Source organism: Neopsephotus bourkii, unplaced genomic scaffold (genome assembly GCF_033783945.1).
Source record: "Neopsephotus bourkii isolate Nb327-2 ecotype Australia unplaced genomic scaffold, CSIRO-AGI_Nbou_v1 NB_1400, whole genome shotgun sequence".
Classification (NCBI taxonomy): Eukaryota; Metazoa; Chordata; class Aves; order Psittaciformes; family Psittacidae; genus Neopsephotus; species Neopsephotus bourkii.
The window spans coordinates 63,881-78,266 of NW_026901877.1; the positions used below are offsets into that span (position 1 = coordinate 63,881).

General features: G+C 64.7%; 2 protein-coding genes across 6 annotated transcripts; one reads left to right on the top strand and one right to left on the bottom strand.

Annotated features, from left to right (window-relative positions):
- The first annotated feature begins 2,184 nt into the window (after nt 1-2,184).
- Nucleotides 2,185-8,842, top strand: RUNDC3A (RUN domain containing 3A). Of its 2 annotated transcripts, XM_061367851.1 has the most exons (11): nt 2,185-2,395; nt 4,679-4,794; nt 4,878-5,011; nt 5,580-5,665; nt 6,456-6,545; nt 6,628-6,708; nt 6,780-6,945; nt 7,104-7,261; nt 7,588-7,725; nt 7,909-8,015; nt 8,214-8,842. In XM_061367851.1, the coding sequence occupies exons 1-11, from the start codon at nt 2,289-2,291 to the stop codon at nt 8,354-8,356; spliced, it is 1,326 nt and encodes a 441-aa protein (XP_061223835.1). In that variant the 5' UTR covers nt 2,185-2,288; the 3' UTR covers nt 8,357-8,842. The 2 variants fall into 2 exon arrangements, with proteins under 2 accessions (XP_061223835.1, XP_061223836.1); XM_061367852.1 differs by lacking the exon at nt 7,909-8,015.
- Nucleotides 8,843-9,276: 434 nt separating this feature from the next.
- SLC25A39 (solute carrier family 25 member 39) lies at nt 9,277-14,370 on the bottom strand. 4 transcript variants are annotated; one of them, XM_061367856.1, is made up of 12 exons: nt 14,235-14,370; nt 12,842-12,947; nt 12,715-12,774; nt 12,169-12,213; nt 11,268-11,377; nt 11,109-11,176; nt 10,883-11,007; nt 10,582-10,755; nt 10,177-10,286; nt 10,015-10,096; nt 9,856-9,936; nt 9,277-9,750 (listed from the first exon to the last, which is right to left on the bottom strand). In XM_061367856.1, the coding sequence occupies exons 2-12, from the start codon at nt 12,936-12,938 to the stop codon at nt 9,632-9,634; spliced, it is 1,071 nt and encodes a 356-aa protein (XP_061223840.1). In that variant the 5' UTR covers nt 12,939-12,947; nt 14,235-14,370; the 3' UTR covers nt 9,277-9,631. The 4 variants fall into 4 exon arrangements, with proteins under 4 accessions (XP_061223840.1, XP_061223837.1, XP_061223838.1 ...); XM_061367853.1 differs by lacking the exon at nt 14,235-14,370 and adding an exon at nt 13,519-14,024; XM_061367854.1 differs by lacking the exons at nt 12,169-12,213; nt 14,235-14,370 and adding an exon at nt 13,519-14,024.
- Nucleotides 14,371-14,386: the final 16 nt, after the last annotated feature.

Here is a 14,386-nt window from a genome sequence, read left to right on the forward strand (position 1 = left end):
CTGCCCCGCTCCCGTGTCCCGCACCCCTGTCCCGCACCCGTGCCCCGCACCCCTGCCCTATCTCGCTTGTGGGGCTCCGGGGTTCCCTGCGGGGAACCCCCCGAGGCTCCGCTGCCCCGCTCCTGCCCGGGGCCGGGGTTTCCCCCCCTGGATGGGGAAGGAGCGGTTCCCTGCGGGAGGGACCGGGAGCGCTGGGCGCGGGGTGTCCCGCAGCGCTGCTCCGGTGCGCACACGTGTGGATGCGTGTGTGTGTCCGTATGTGCATGTATGTGCATGCATGTATGTGTGTGCGTGCGTGTATGTGCGTGCGTGTATGTGCGTGCGTGTATGTCTGTGCGTGTATGTGTGTGCGTGCGTGTATGTGCATGCGTGTATGTGTGTGCGTGTACGTGTGTGCGTGTACGTGTGTGCATGTATGTGCGTGTATGTGCGTGCGTGTATGTGCATGCGTGTATGTGTGTGCGTGTATGTCTGTGCGTGTATGTGTGTGCGTGTATGTGCATGCGTGTATGTGTGTGCGTGTATGTGTGTGCCTGGTATGTGTGCGTGTACGTGTGTGCATGTATGTGCGTGTATGTGCGTGCGTGTATGTCTGTGCGTATATGTCTGTGTGTGTATGTGCGTGCATGTATGTGTGTGCGTGTATGTGTGTGCGTATATGTCTGTGTGTGTATGTGCGTGCATGTATGTGTGTGCACATGTGCGTCCATGCATGGGTGTGCACCCTCAGCTGTGCAGGCGTGTGTCTGCATCCATGTACACAGACACGTGTGCACACACATGTGTGTCCCTACATCCGCAACCTTCCTATAGGGCCCCCAGACACAAACCCCAGGATGCAGGGAAAGAGACAAGGGTGATGAGGGCAAGCCCTGCACACACACATGCACACACATGAACACCCATGCACACACATGAACACCCATGCACACACATGAACACCCATGCACAGACATGCACACCCATGCACACACATGAACACCCATGCACAGATGAACACCGATGCACACACATGAACACCCATGCACAGATGAACACCGATGCACACACATGAACACCCATGCACACACATGAACACCCATGCACAGACATGCACACCCATGCACACACCTGAGCACCCATGCACGCACATGAACACCCATGCACAGATGAACACTGATGCACACACATGAACACCCATGCACAAGCACACCCCAGCCACCACTGTGCATGGGGACACCCATGGGGACACCCGGGGTGCCCATGGCTCCTGTCCCCCTCTGCCAGCCCCGCCGGGGGGGGTCCATGCTGGTGGCTCCGGGCTCCATTGCTTGCACTGGGGAGCGGGGGGGGCTGCGATAGCTGCGGGCTGGGAGCCCCGATAACAGCCCCGGCGTTATCTGGGTGCTGCCAAGGGCTCCCCTCCCTGCAGCAGCCCTGGGGATTCTGGGGGTGCCCCTCGCAGAGGTAGAGGGGGCTGTGGGGCACGGCGGGGGGGCACCGAGAGGGGGGACGTGCCCCATGGAGCATGGCCCTGCCTCCTCAGGGTGCCTCTGATTTACCCGAGTGCTATGGGGGGAGAAGCGGGTGCCCCCTCCCCTCGATTCCCTGGGGCATCCATAGGGAAACTGAGGCACGATGCAAAAGCCGGGTGCTGGGAGCATTGAGGGGGGTCCCCCCACAGCACCCCCAGACTCCACCTGAACCCCACAAGCCCCAAAGGGGGCCGGGGGGGGGGTGTGGGGTGCGAGCTCAGCCCAGTCTGCGCAGTGCTCCCCCCCCGTGCCTTTGCCCCCACTGGAGGTACACCAGGATGTGGGGCTGAGCCCTGCAGAAAGCAGCCCCCCGTTCCCCTCCACATTACTCCCCTCATCCAATCCCATCCCACCCCATCCCATCCTCCGGGATTGCTGCCCGCCCCCCTTACTGACCCCATCCCACCTCTTGGGATCGCTGCCCCCCCCCCTTACTCCCCCCATCCCAGCCCATCCCCTGGGATCGCTGCCCCCCCTCTTATTCCCCACATCCCATCCCCCGGGATCGCTCCCCCCCCCCCCCCATTTCTCCCCCTCCCTCCCTCCCCAGAGCCCAGATTTGGGGGACCGGAGGCGGGGAGCGCATCAGGCCCCGCATCCTGCTGGGGTTTTTTTTGGGGGGCGGGGGGGGACGGCCGTTGCCGTGGGCACCGGGGAGGTTGGGGGGGGGGGGGGGGGGTGGTGGCGGAGCAAAGCCTGCGCGGTGCCGGGGGGGGGTGGCCCACGGGGAAGGGGCATCGCCCGCGGCCGTGGCCTTGCGGCGGCCGGCGCTGGATGGCAGCGGGCTGCGTGCAGGCTGCCATGGCGCTGGGGCTCTCCTCCAAGAAAGCTTCCTCCAGGAACATCGCGGTGGAGAGGAAGAACCTCATCACGGTCTGCAGGTGCGGGGACACCACAATGGAATGGGGGGGGGGGACGGACACCCCCTGTACTGCTGGGGAGGGGGGCATGGAGGAGATGGGAGGTGGGAGATGGATGGGGAGGAGGGTGCGGGGTTCATCTTCATCACCCCCTCCCCCCATCGTGGGGGTTGTGTGTGTGTGTTTGTTATTGCTGCAGTCGCGTTTTGGGGGGAGATTCAGATTTAGGGGGGGGGGGGGACACGAGGAGGAGGATGGGGGTGTGGGAAGCGGGGTGCAGGGGGTGCGGTGGGGAAAGGGGGTACAACAACAACAGGGAGGGTGCTGGGGCTGTGGGCAGACGGAGAGGGGGGTACGGGGAGAATAAGGGGGATTTTGGGGGGGGAGAATTGGGTCCGGGGACCCCCCCGTCCCCCCCCGCGGGTGGGGGTCCAAGGAAGTGACGTCAGGGCCCGCTCCAGGCGGCGGGGATGGAGGGATGAAGGCTGCGGATGGAGGATGCGGGTTGTCATGGAGACGCCGGGATGGACCGCGGCGGGGGGGGGGAAGGGATAAGGGGACCCGGAGGGTGTTGGGGAGTCCCCTGCCTGCCCCAGCCCCCACGTGCTAGGATGGGGTGACCCCCCCCAGCTGGGGGCTGCGATGGGGGCGATGTGGGGGTTCAGAGGCTTGGGGTCACCAAGAGGGGGACCCCTCGGTCCCGCTGCCGGGCTCTGAGGGCCCCCGGGTCCCTGTGCCCCCCCCGGGCAGCTCCAGAGCCCGCAGTGGGGCCGGGCCCCGCGCTCCGGGCACCTCCGAGGCTCGCGCAGCACTGCGGAAGGGGAAGCCATCACCGCCGCGCGCGGCCCGGAGGAAGGGGGCCTTTGTTCGCCCTTCCGGGCCACTCGCTCGGCGGGGGGGGGCAGCGGCCGCAGGGGGGTCCCCCGGGACCTGGGGACACGGGGGTCAGCGAGGCTCAGGCCAAAGCCGCGCCTGCAGCGGGGTTTGTGCTGTGGTGAGCGCTGGGGGTGCACGTGCGGGTGAGGGGGAGGGTGAGGGTGTTGGTTCCGGTGCTGGTGTTGGTGCTGGTGTTGGTGCTGGTGTTGGTGCCGGTGTTGGTGCTGGTGCTGGTGCCGGTGTTGGTGCTGGTGTTGGTGTTGGTGTTGGTGCCGGTGCTGGTGCTGGTGCTGGTGCTGGTGTTGGTGTTGGTGCTGGTGTTGGTGCCGGTGCCGGTGTTGGTGCTGGTGCTGGTGTTGGTGCTGGTGTGGCTGCGGGTGCTGGTGTTGGTGCTGGTGTTGGTGCTGGTGTTGGTGCTGGTGTTGGCGTTGGTGCTGGTGTTGGTGTTGGTGCTAGTGTTGGTGCTGGTGTTGGTGTTGGTGCTGGTGTTGGTGTTGGTGCCGGTGTTTGTGCCAGTGTTGGCGCCAGTGTTGGTGCTGGTGTTGGTGCCGGTGCTGGTGTTGGTGCTGGTGTTGGTGCTGGTGTTGGTGCCGGTGCTGGTGCTGGTGCTGGTGCCGGTGTTGGTGCCGGTGTTGGTGCTGGTGTTGGTGTTGGTGTTGGTGCCGGTGTTGGTGCTGGTGCTGGTGTTGGTGTTGGTGTTGGTGCTAGTGTTGGTGCCGGTGCCGGTGTTGGTGCTGGTGCTGGTGTTGGTGCTGGTGTGGCTGCGGGTGCTGGTGTTGGTGCTGGTGTTGGTGCTGGTGCCGGTGTTGGTGCCGGTGTTTGTGCCAGTGTTGGCGCCGGTGTTGGTGCTGGTGTTGGTGTTGGTGCCGGTGCTGGTGTTGGTGCTGGTGTTGGTGCTGGTGCTGGTGCTGGTGCTGGTGCTGGTGTTGGTGCCGGTGCCGGTGCTGGTGTTGGTGCCGGTGCCGGTGTTGGTGCTGGTGCTGGTGTTGGTGCTGGTGTTGGTGCTGGTGCCGGTGTTGGTGCCGGTGTTGCTGCCGGTGTTGGTGTTGGTGCTGGTGTTGGTACCGGTGTTGGCATTGGTGCTGGTGCTGGTACTGGTGCTGGTGCTGCTGTTGGTATTGGTGCTGCTGTTGGCGCTGGTCTTGGTGCTGGTATTGTTGCTGGTGTTGGTGTCAGTGTTGGCGGTATTGATGCTGGTTCTGGTATTATTGCTGATGTTGGTGCTGGTTCTGGTGCTGGTGCTGCTGTTGCTGGGTGTTGAGTGTTCTGCTCTAGGTTCTGGTACTGGGTGCTGGACGTTGGGTGTTGGTGCTGCTGCAGGCGCTGGTGTTGCTGCTGGGCTCTGGGTGCTGGGTGCTCAGCTCCCGGTGCTGGCGCTGGGCTCCGGCTGCGCGGCGCCGTCCCCTCCACCCGTGCTGCTCCGCGCAGGTTCTCGGTGAAGACGCTGCTGGAGAAGTACACGGCAGAGCCCATCGACGACTCCTCCGAGGAGTTCGTGAACTTCGCCGCCATCCTCGAGCAGATCCTCAGCCACCGATTCAAAGGTACCGGCCCCCCCTCCGCATCCTTGTGCCCGGGGGGGGGTCTCTGGTGGGGCCAGCCCCTGAGGCGGTGCCGGTGCCCGCAGGCCCCGTCAGCTGGTTCAGCTCGGATGGGCAGCGCGGGTTCTGGGATTACATCCGCCTGGCCTGCAGCAAGGTGCCCAACAACTGCGTCAGCAGCATCGAGAGCATGGAGAACATCAGCACCTCCCGGGCCAAGGTCAGGAGGCGCCAGCCCCAGGCTCGGCCCCGTCCGCGCTCTTCTTCCTTCTCGCCTCTGTCTTCATGCACACACACAGCGCTCGTGGACCCAGCCTCACTCTGATCCCCATCCTCGTTCCATCTCCTCCCACATCCCGTTCCATCCCCATTGCATCTCCATTGCATCCTCTCCCATCCCACATTCCCTATTCCAATCCCATCCCTATCCTATCTCCATCTTCATCCCATCCTACATCCCTATCCCATCCCTGTTGCATTGTCTTTGTATCCCCATTTCATCCCATCCCAACCCCTGTTCCCATCCCCTTTCCATTCCACATCCCCATCCTATCCCAATCCCTATCCTGATCCCCATCTTCATCCCATTCCCTATCCATCTCCATCTCATTGTCACTGTATTCCTATTGCATCCCCATCCCATCCCAATTCCCATCCCCTCCTGCAGCCTGGGGGCAGCTGCTGGTGGCACTGGGTGGTACTGGATGGCACTGGGTGGTACTGGGTGGTACTGGATGGCACTGGGTGATGTCTCTGTGCTCAGAGCTCCCATGGGCGCTGCCTTGCAGGGCCGGGCCTGGATCCGTGTGGCGCTGATGGAGAAGCGCATGTCCGAGTACATCTCCACAGCGCTGCGGGACACACGGACCACGAGGTGAGCAGCATGGGTCAGGGGTACCAGGGCTGGGTACCTGGGTAGTTGGGTACCAGGGTATTTGGATATCAGGGTTGGGTACCAGGGTATTTGGGTACCAGGGTATTTGGGTACCAGAGCTGGGTACCAGGGTATTTGGGTACCAGGGTACTTGGGTACCAGGGTATTTGGGTACCAGGGTACTTGGGTACCAGGGTAGTTGGGTACCAGGGTATTTGGGTACCAGAGCTGGGTACCAGGGTATTTGGGTACCAGGGCACTTGGGTACCAGGGTAGTTGGGTACCAGGGTAGTTGGGTACCAGAGCTGGGTACCAGGGTATTTGGGTACCAGGGTACTTGGGTACCAGGGTACTTGGATACCTGGGTACTTGGGTACCAGGGTAGTTGGGTACCAGGGTAGTTGGGTACCAGAGCTGGGTACCAGGGTACTTGGGTATCAGGGTACTTGGGTACCTGGGTACTTGGGTACCAGGATAGTTGGGTACCAGGGTAGTTGGGTACCATGGTACTTGGGTACCAAGGCTGGGTACCTGGGTACTTGGGTACCAGGGGTGGGTACCAGGGTATTTGGGTACCAGGGTAGTCCGGTACCAGGGTACTTGGGTACCAAGGCTGGGTACCTGGGTAGTTGGGTACCAGGGTTGGGTACCAGGGTACCAAGGCTGGGTACCTGGGTAGTTGGGTACCTGGGTACTTGGGTACCAAGGCTGGGTACCTGGGTACTTGGGTACCAGGGTTGGTGGTTTGGGTGCTGGTGGGTGCACACGATGCAGCCCCGTCTCCCTGCAGGCGGTTCTATGATGACGGGGCCATCATGCTGCGGGAGGAGTCCACGGTGCTCACCGGGATGCTCATTGGGCTCAGTGCCATCGACTTCAGGTGCGGTGGGACAGGGGTACCCTGCACCGGCTGCAACCCCGCGGGGCTGCCCTCATCCTGTGCTTCTCCTCCTGCCCCTCAGCTTCTGCCTGAAGGGCGAGGTGATGGACGGCAAAACACCCGTGGTCATTGACTACACCCCCTACCTGAAGTTCACACAGAGGTAAGAGGACCCTGCTGTCTCTGTGGCATCCCCTTGCTGCTGTGCTGAGCACTGAGCCTCTATCCCCCCAGTTACGACTACCTGAGCGAGGAGGAGGAGCGGGGCAGTGTGGAGAGCAGCACGAGCGAGGACAGCTCCCCCGAGCACCCCTACCTGCCCCTGGTCACCGACGAGGACAGTTGGTACAACAAGTGGCGCAAGATGGAGCAGAAGTTCCGCATTGTTTATGCCCAAAAGGTACCGGGAGCTGGGATGGGGCCGTTCGGGTGCCAACCGCACGCTGGGATGCTCCAGCATCCCCGTTCCTGCATCCCAGTGGTACCTGCGGCAGCAGTGCCCCAGCTCTGTCCTTGGGGTGGTGGCCCTGGTGGGATGCTGACGGTGGCCTCACGCAGGGGTACCTGGAGGAGCTGGTGCGGCTGCGGGAGTCGCAGCTGAAGGACCTGGAGGCAGAGAACAAGCGGCTGAAGCTGCGGCTGGAGGAGGTGATGGTGCAGAACCAGCTGGAGAAGAGGGAGCTGGAGGGCGTCATCCTGGAGCTGCAGGAGCAGCTGTGAGTGGGGACCTGTGGTCATGGTGGCGTGTGGTGGGTTGCAGGTGCCCCATAGGACACAGTAGGTCCCCACTGCCCCATGGGATGTGATGGGTGGCAGGTTCCCTGTCCCCTGTGGGACATAGAACCATAGAAGCAGCTGCTTGGGAAAAGACCTTTAAGATCATCAAGTTCAGTCCTTACCCCAGCACTGCCCAAGGCCACCACTTGGACACGGAGGGTCCCAAATGTCCTATGGGATGCAGTGGGTCCCTGACGCCCCATACACCCCACGTTCCCCAGCACCCATGGCAGTGCTGGGTGCTGAGCATCCCCCTTTGCCGCAGGACGGGGCTGATCCCCTGTGAGAACCCGCAGCTGGCGCAGCTCTCCAAGGAGATGGTGACGCCCCTGGTGAACCAGTGGCCATCACTGGGGACCCTCAACGGCAACGAGAGCGGCTCGGACAGCAAACTGTACCGGAGGTAATGCCCGCAATGGGGCAGAGCCGCCCTGACCCACAGCCAGCACCCACCGCCCCAGGGCCGCAGTGGGGACCACATAGGCTGCAGGAGCAGGGATGCAGTGGGGAGATGCTGGAGCATCCCGGGGCAGGGAGGGGGGGTCTGTCCCTCGTGGTGGGGCTGTCCCAGCGCGTCCCTCCGCAGGCACAGCTTCGTGAGCACCGACCAGCTCTCGGCCGAGAACAGCCTCAGCTCCGACTCCCAGCGCCTGGGCGAGGGCAAGCGCGAAGGGGAGCCCTGGGGGCCCTTGGGTAAGAGCCCCCCCCCATCACCATAGGGTGCCCCATGGGGCTCATTGCGCCCCGTAACACGCACCCAGGCATCTGACCCCATCAGCAGCCCCCTCCCCACGCCGGGCAGCGAGGGACGCCCCATCCCCATCTCCCCTGATGCGCAGGGCTGGGGTGCGAGGCCGCAGCCCCCCCGTGACGCCCGCTCTGTGTCCGCAGGGAAGGATCCGACCCCGTCCATGCTGGGGCTCTGCGGCTCCCTGGCCTCGCTGCCCAGCTGCAAGTCCTTGGCCAGCCTCAAGTCCAACGAGTGCCTGGTGAGCGACAGCACGGAAGCCAGCCCCAGCCGCAGCCCCAGCTGAGACCCCCGGCCCCACAGCGACTGACCTCGGCCCCCCAGCACCCACCAGGGACCCGCCGGGACCAGGAACCCCCTGCTCTGTCCTGATACCCCAACCCCAGCTGCGCCTCGGCACGGCCCCTGGCTGCAGACATGGACCTGTTGGGATGGGGGATGCTGGACCGGGACTGATGCGAGCTGGGGATGGGAATGGGAGTGAAGGTGGTGGTGGGCAGGGGGGGACATGGGGAGCACTGGAGGAGGATCAGGGCTAAACCCTCACTCGGTCTGGGCTCCCCCAGACACTGCAGGGGCTTGGCCTGTGCCCCTCTTTGGGGTCCAGCTCTCCCCCCTTGCAGCAATACCCCCACCACAGGGGGAGCCCCCCCCCTCCCCAGCCCCTTCGCATCCTCCCTGGGGTTTGGGTTGGATGAGTTTGGTTTTTAATGCAGCCCCATCCGCCTCCTTGGAGCAAAAGGAACCAATAAACGCAGCAACTGAGCCGGCATCCGAGAGCCCCCAGCCTGGAGAGGGAAAGGGCCCTTGAGGAACCCCTCAGGGCAGGGAGGGCACCTCTGGGCCATAGCAGGTCACCAACGATGGGCTCCCCCCATACCCCATCAGCAGAGGTGCTGGGACCATCCATGAGGATGATGGTGGCTGTGGCACGGGGACAGGGCTGTCACCTCTAGGGGTACCCAGAGCACAGGAGGAGAAATCCCTGGGCCAAGAGACAGGGGTGACTGCCTTTTATTTAAGAAAATAAGGTAAATCCCCCCTGGAGCCCCAGGATGAGCAGGGGCAGAACCTCGGGGTAAGGGGATAGGGGTGGGCGCACAACACCCACTGGCCCCGAGAGCAGCAGCGAGGTCTGTCCCCACACGGCTCCGAGCCCAGGGAGGAGAGGTCCGGAGCCGTGTCCCCACTGCACGCAGGGCCGACAGCAAGGGGCTGGAGGGGGCCCGGGCAGGCAGGGAAACACCGAGGGTTTGGTCCTCCACAGAGCCCCAGTTCCCATCTCCTGCCCTGCACCTCATCCTCGCCTGAGCATCCATAGCTCCATGATCCAGCAGCATCCATCCAGGCTCAGGGATGAGCTCGGGGAACCCCACATTCCCCCCGTGGCACAGCAGCAGGCACAGGTGCCCCCAGTGCACTGGGGATGGGAGCAGGCCTGGCTCTGGCCCCATGCACGGGCAGCAGGAGGTGGGGAGCAGCACGAAGGCACTTGGGCTTTGCAGAGCCGCTGCTGTCGCTGCTCCTGAGCTGGAGCATCCCCCTGGAGCAGGGGCCCCGCTCAGAGCCCGCGCAGGCGCCGCTCCTGGTTCAGCTTCTGGAAGAAGGTCTTGCCAAACTCATAGGTGCTGATCATGATGGCGCAGGCGGGAGCCACCTTAATGACCCGGGGCAGGAAACCTGCAGGGACAACGCCAACAGCCCCCCGGTGACACCAGGGCACCAGCAAACCCCATCAGCCCCCCAGTGGCACCAGTAAACCCCAGCCCGGGGCCTCATCCTCACCTGCAAACAGCCCCCGGGTGCCGGACTCGGCGCGGATGCGCTGCATGAGGAGCCACGTGGAGGAAGGTTTGGAGGCTGTGACTGTGGGGTGAGAGCAGCGGGTGAGGGCCTGGGGCTGCCCCAGGGGTGCTGCTGCCTGCCCACAGCCCCGCTCCTTACCCGGGTGCAGCTCACTGTGCCCCAGCTCAATCTGCCGCTGGGTCTTCACCACGTCAAAGGGCAGCGTCAGCACCGCGGCCACCTGCGGGGACAGCAGTGACCCATGGGCTCTGCTCCTGCGGCACCAACCCCATCCTTGGCTCCCCATGGCCCCATCCTCACCGTGCCGGAGATGGCCCCGGATGTGAAGCTGATCATGAACGTGGCCTCGCCCAGCCAGGCCTTCCTGCAGAGCCAGTCCCTCACCAGCTCATAGTTAAACCAGTAGAGAGCTGGGAGAGGAGAAACACCAGCGCTAAGATGAGGCACCATGGACACCCCAACCTCTGCCTTCCTCCTGTGCAGGGGGGCCCTGACCCATACTTGAGGAGCCCCACCTCAAGCTGTGGCTGCCCCATCCCTGGCAGTGCTCAAGGCCAGGTTGGACACAGGGGCTTGGAGCAAGCTGCTCCAGTGGAAGGGGTCCCTGCCCATGGCAGGGGTTGGAGCTGGAGGAGCTTTAAGGTCCTTCCCTTCCAACCCAACCCAACCCAAGTGCCACCACAGAGCCTGTCCCCGCTGCCGTACCTGAGAAGGGAACATCCCGCAGCACAGTGGGTCCCCAGCCCCTCCACAGGGACAACCACCCATCCTGAGCCACCGCCGACTGGATGCAGACCCGCAGCTCCTGGTAGCTCAGCTGCCGCGACTGCATCTTGGTGCGGATGAGCTCCAGGGGGCTGATGACCGTCACGGCACCCACTGCAATGGAGGGGGTACCCATTACCAGGCTCCCAGAGCATCGTGCTGGGAGAGGCAAGCACCGAGCGGGGGCTCCAAGAGACCCACAGGAGGAGGAGAACATGGGGTGGGCATGGGGGGTACTCACGCCTGGCAAGGGCCCCGGCCAGCAAGGGGATGTGGTGGCCCCGGCTCCCCGTGCGAGCCTGCAGGTAGTCCCGGAGCTGGTCGTACGTGGTGAAATAGATGACAGTGGCAGGCACAGCCATGACCCTGGTGAGGAGGGGGGGGTGAGGGCACTGGCAGGGGGCTCAGGGGGTGCCCATGTGCCCAGACAGGCACTAGGACCCAGGGTCCCCCCCAGGCACACTCACAGGGTGGGGGGCAAGCCGCTCCACAGGGATCTGATGCCCTCGTAACGCGTGATCTTCACAAAGGCATCCTGGGGGGAGCACCAGGGAGAGGGATTAGACAGGAAGCAGCCCCCCAAGGACAGGGAGCCCCCGTCCCACCCTCCTGTGCTGCAGCCCTACCAGTGTCCCAGTGAAGCGTGTGGGGGCCTTGTACCAGGCGGTGCAGCCGTTGCCGTTCTGGCAGACGTACAGATGGTCCATGAGCCCGTTGCAGTAGAGGAAACACTTCCCTGGGAGGCAACAGCACCGCTGTTAGGCAGGAGACCCCTTCCCCTCTGCCCTGTGCACAGCCCAGTCAATCCCCAAACCCATCGCCTCCTCCAGGGAAGAGCCAAATCCTCCGTGCTGGAAGCAGGATGGAGCCAGGAGGGGCTGGGCTCTGCTCCCAGGGAACAAGGGATGGGACAAGAGGAACCGGCCTCAAGCTGCACCAGGGCAGGTTTAGATGGAGCTGAGGAACAATTCCTGCCCCAGAGGGTGCTCAGGCATTGGAACAGGCTGCCCAGGGCAGGGCTGCAGGCACCGGCCCTGCAAGTGTTCACACAGCGTGGAGACGAGGCCTCAGTGCCATGGGTTAGGGGTGGCCTTGGCAGGGCTGGGAACGGTTGGATTTGAGCATCTTAAAGGTCCTTTCCAACCTGGTTGATTCTTTGATGTTTGAGCCTGGTGGGGACCAGCCCCAGAGCAAGGCCAGGAGAGGGATAAATCTCCAGCAAGGCTCTGAGCACAGATCCAGACCCACCAAAGGGATGGGGATGCAGCAGAATCTGTCGTGACAGGACAGCGATGAGACAGGGACCGCAGGCAGCCAGGCCTGGTGCACAGCAGACCCCCAGGCACGGACCAGCCCCAAAGAGGGGCTCCAGGAGCAGCTGTGGGGCTGGGGGTGCTGCCCCACACTGCAGAGGGCTGGCCCCTCGGCCGGAGGAGCCCAAGCCACCACCAGCAGGGAAGCCAAGCGGGATCAAGGCTTAGGAAAGCAAAGCTGCTGGTGGCAGGAGCTGCCCCATGGCGTACTCACATGTGGTCTGCTGAGCACCCCAGGGCACAGACTGTGCTGGACATGCTGAAACACACAACAGGGACACGCTGAGACATGACACAGGGGACGTGCCAAGCCCCTGGGCTGGGGCACAGCGCTGAGCCAGCCTGGGTGGGGAGGTCTCCATGGGTGACAGGGCTGGATGCCCTCACAGCCATGACCCAAGCAGTCCCTATTGACACCAAAGCAGCCCCTTGGGAACAGCCCCAGCCCCCTGACCCCATAGGGAAGGGGATGGAGTCCATGGGGTCTCTCCTGCTCCATGGAAGCTGTGGGGAGCAGCACAGACGCACGGCATTGACACCCTCAGCATTGCAGTGGGGCTGTGAGGGGGAAGGACAGAGCCAAGCACCAGCCCAGCTCCCCCAGTGGGGCCCCCAGAGCCTGTGAGGACAAGGGGCCCTGGCTAATGTGTGATCCAGAGCTGAGGAATCCTGGCCACCACCTCTGCCAACCAGCACATCCACATGAACTGCCCAGTATGGGGGCTGGAGACCCCCCCCAGCCCATCCCAAGCAGGGTTACCTTTGGAGAAGGGGGTCCTCTGAGCCTGCAGCCGGATCTTCACCACGTCCAGCGGCGTCACTGAAACGACACCACCCTTTAGCCCCATGGCACGGCCCCGGTGCCCCCCAGTGCCCCTGGTACCCACCGAAGAGCGAGGTGAGGATGGCGCCCGTCCCCGAGGCCAACATCTGCTGCAGAGGTGTGATGCTCCCGCCGCTGCTCGGCGACGTCCGCTCAGCCATGGCAGCGCCCTGCAACACAGAGCAGGGACAAGGGGGGGATGCTCGAGGGTGCCCAGGGATGAGCGATGGATCCCAAGGATGGATCCCAAGGATGGATCCCAAGGATGGATCCCTGCCATTCCCGGTGCGCTGCACGTGTCCCACCTGCGGCCCCGCTATCGGCCCGGCACAGGGCAGGCGCGGCCCCCCCTATAATCGGTGCTGCCCCAAGGTGGGGCACAGGGACAGCGCCTGGGGCTGGCCCAGCCCCGATAACACCCCCGGGCCCGGCGCTGGAGGCCGGCCCAGCCCCGCTGGAGGTGGGGACAGCCGGGGCCAGCCCCGTGTCCTTGGAGGGGAGCGTTATCCCCTCCCCGCACGCAGGGACAAAGGGCAAAGCCCAACCAACCGCAGCGGCCCCCCTCCCCCGGAGCCCGCAGCCATGGGGACACCGCGGGGATCCCTTCGGAAAGGGGGTGCGAGCTTGTGACAAGCGCCCCAAAAACGGGTTCGCGCATCCAGAGCCCGCCGTGTGCCCCCCTGCAAGGCTTGGCAAGACTGCGACCCCCCTCGGGTCAGGGGGGATACGGGGCTATTGCACCTCGAGGGCACTGCCCCGCACGCTGGGACGGGGCCATGGCGCTTCCAAGCTTCGGGAATGCGCGGTGGCGTTCGCAAGGCAGGGGAATGCAGCGCAAACCACCCCAAAAGCACCTTCCCCTCCTGACTCAGCACTTGGCAAGGTCGGCGCGGGCACAGATCCCGCGGTCCCGTGGCCCAAGCTGGGAGCAGGGACGGGGCTGTCCCGGAGCCAACGGCAGCGGGAGCCGGGGCCCGCACGGTCCCGCACTGCGCCGGGATGGCGGCTGCTCACGCTCATCCCGACACTTACACGGGGACAAACCCGGTGTCGGCAGAGCCGAACGCTCGTTATCCCCCGGTGCACCCGGCCCATCCCGACGGGAGCTGCTCCCTGCTCCAGTCGGGACACGCACCCCTCCCGCTGCGGGCGGGCCGCGGGGCTCGGTACGGGGAAAGGGGGATAAAGCAAAGCGGTGTTGGGATGAGAACGGGAACAACCGGGAGGGAACTCCGCACCCGCACCCCCCATGCGGGACGGGCCCCGCCAGTCCGTCCCCCCCCGTCCCACCCCGCACGGTGCAGCCCCCAGCGCGATCAGGGCCAGCGAGACCGGACACACCCCCCCCTCCCCGTCCGCTCGACCCCCGGTACCGGGGACACTGAGGCAGCGGCCGCGCGCGCGGGACACGAGGGGGTTTCCCCGGGGTTTGAGGGGGAGGGGGGATCCCGCCCCACCTGCTCATTCCAGCCCCGTGCGGCGCTGCCCTCCACCGGGAGCGGTACCGGGAGCCGCGGCTCCTTTAAGGATCCCCATGGGCTCCCGACACGAGCCCGAGAGGCACTTCCGTCCCGCGCACGCGCGCTCGCACCAGCACCACCGCCACCAC

Coding starts and splice junctions, on each gene's coding strand:
- RUNDC3A (XM_061367851.1), top strand. CDS start 2,289: ATGGCAGCGGGCTGCGTGCAGGCTGCCATGGCGCTGGGGCTCTCCTCC. Junction 5,666..6,455: donor CGGGACACACGGACCACGAG/GTGAGCAGCATG, acceptor GTCTCCCTGCAG/GCGGTTCTATGATGACGGGG. Junction 7,262..7,587: donor CTGGAGCTGCAGGAGCAGCT/GTGAGTGGGGAC, acceptor CCTTTGCCGCAG/GACGGGGCTGATCCCCTGTG.
- SLC25A39 (XM_061367853.1), bottom strand. CDS start 13,872: ATGGGCCGGGTGCACCGGGGGATAACGAGCGTTCGGCTCTGCCGACAC. Junction 10,287..10,581: donor GCGGGATGTTCCCTTCTCAG/GTACGGCAGCGG, acceptor CTCCTCTCCCAG/CTCTCTACTGGTTTAACTAT. Junction 9,751..9,855: donor CACCCGGGGGCTGTTTGCAG/GTGAGGATGAGG, acceptor TTGTCCCTGCAG/GTTTCCTGCCCCGGGTCATT.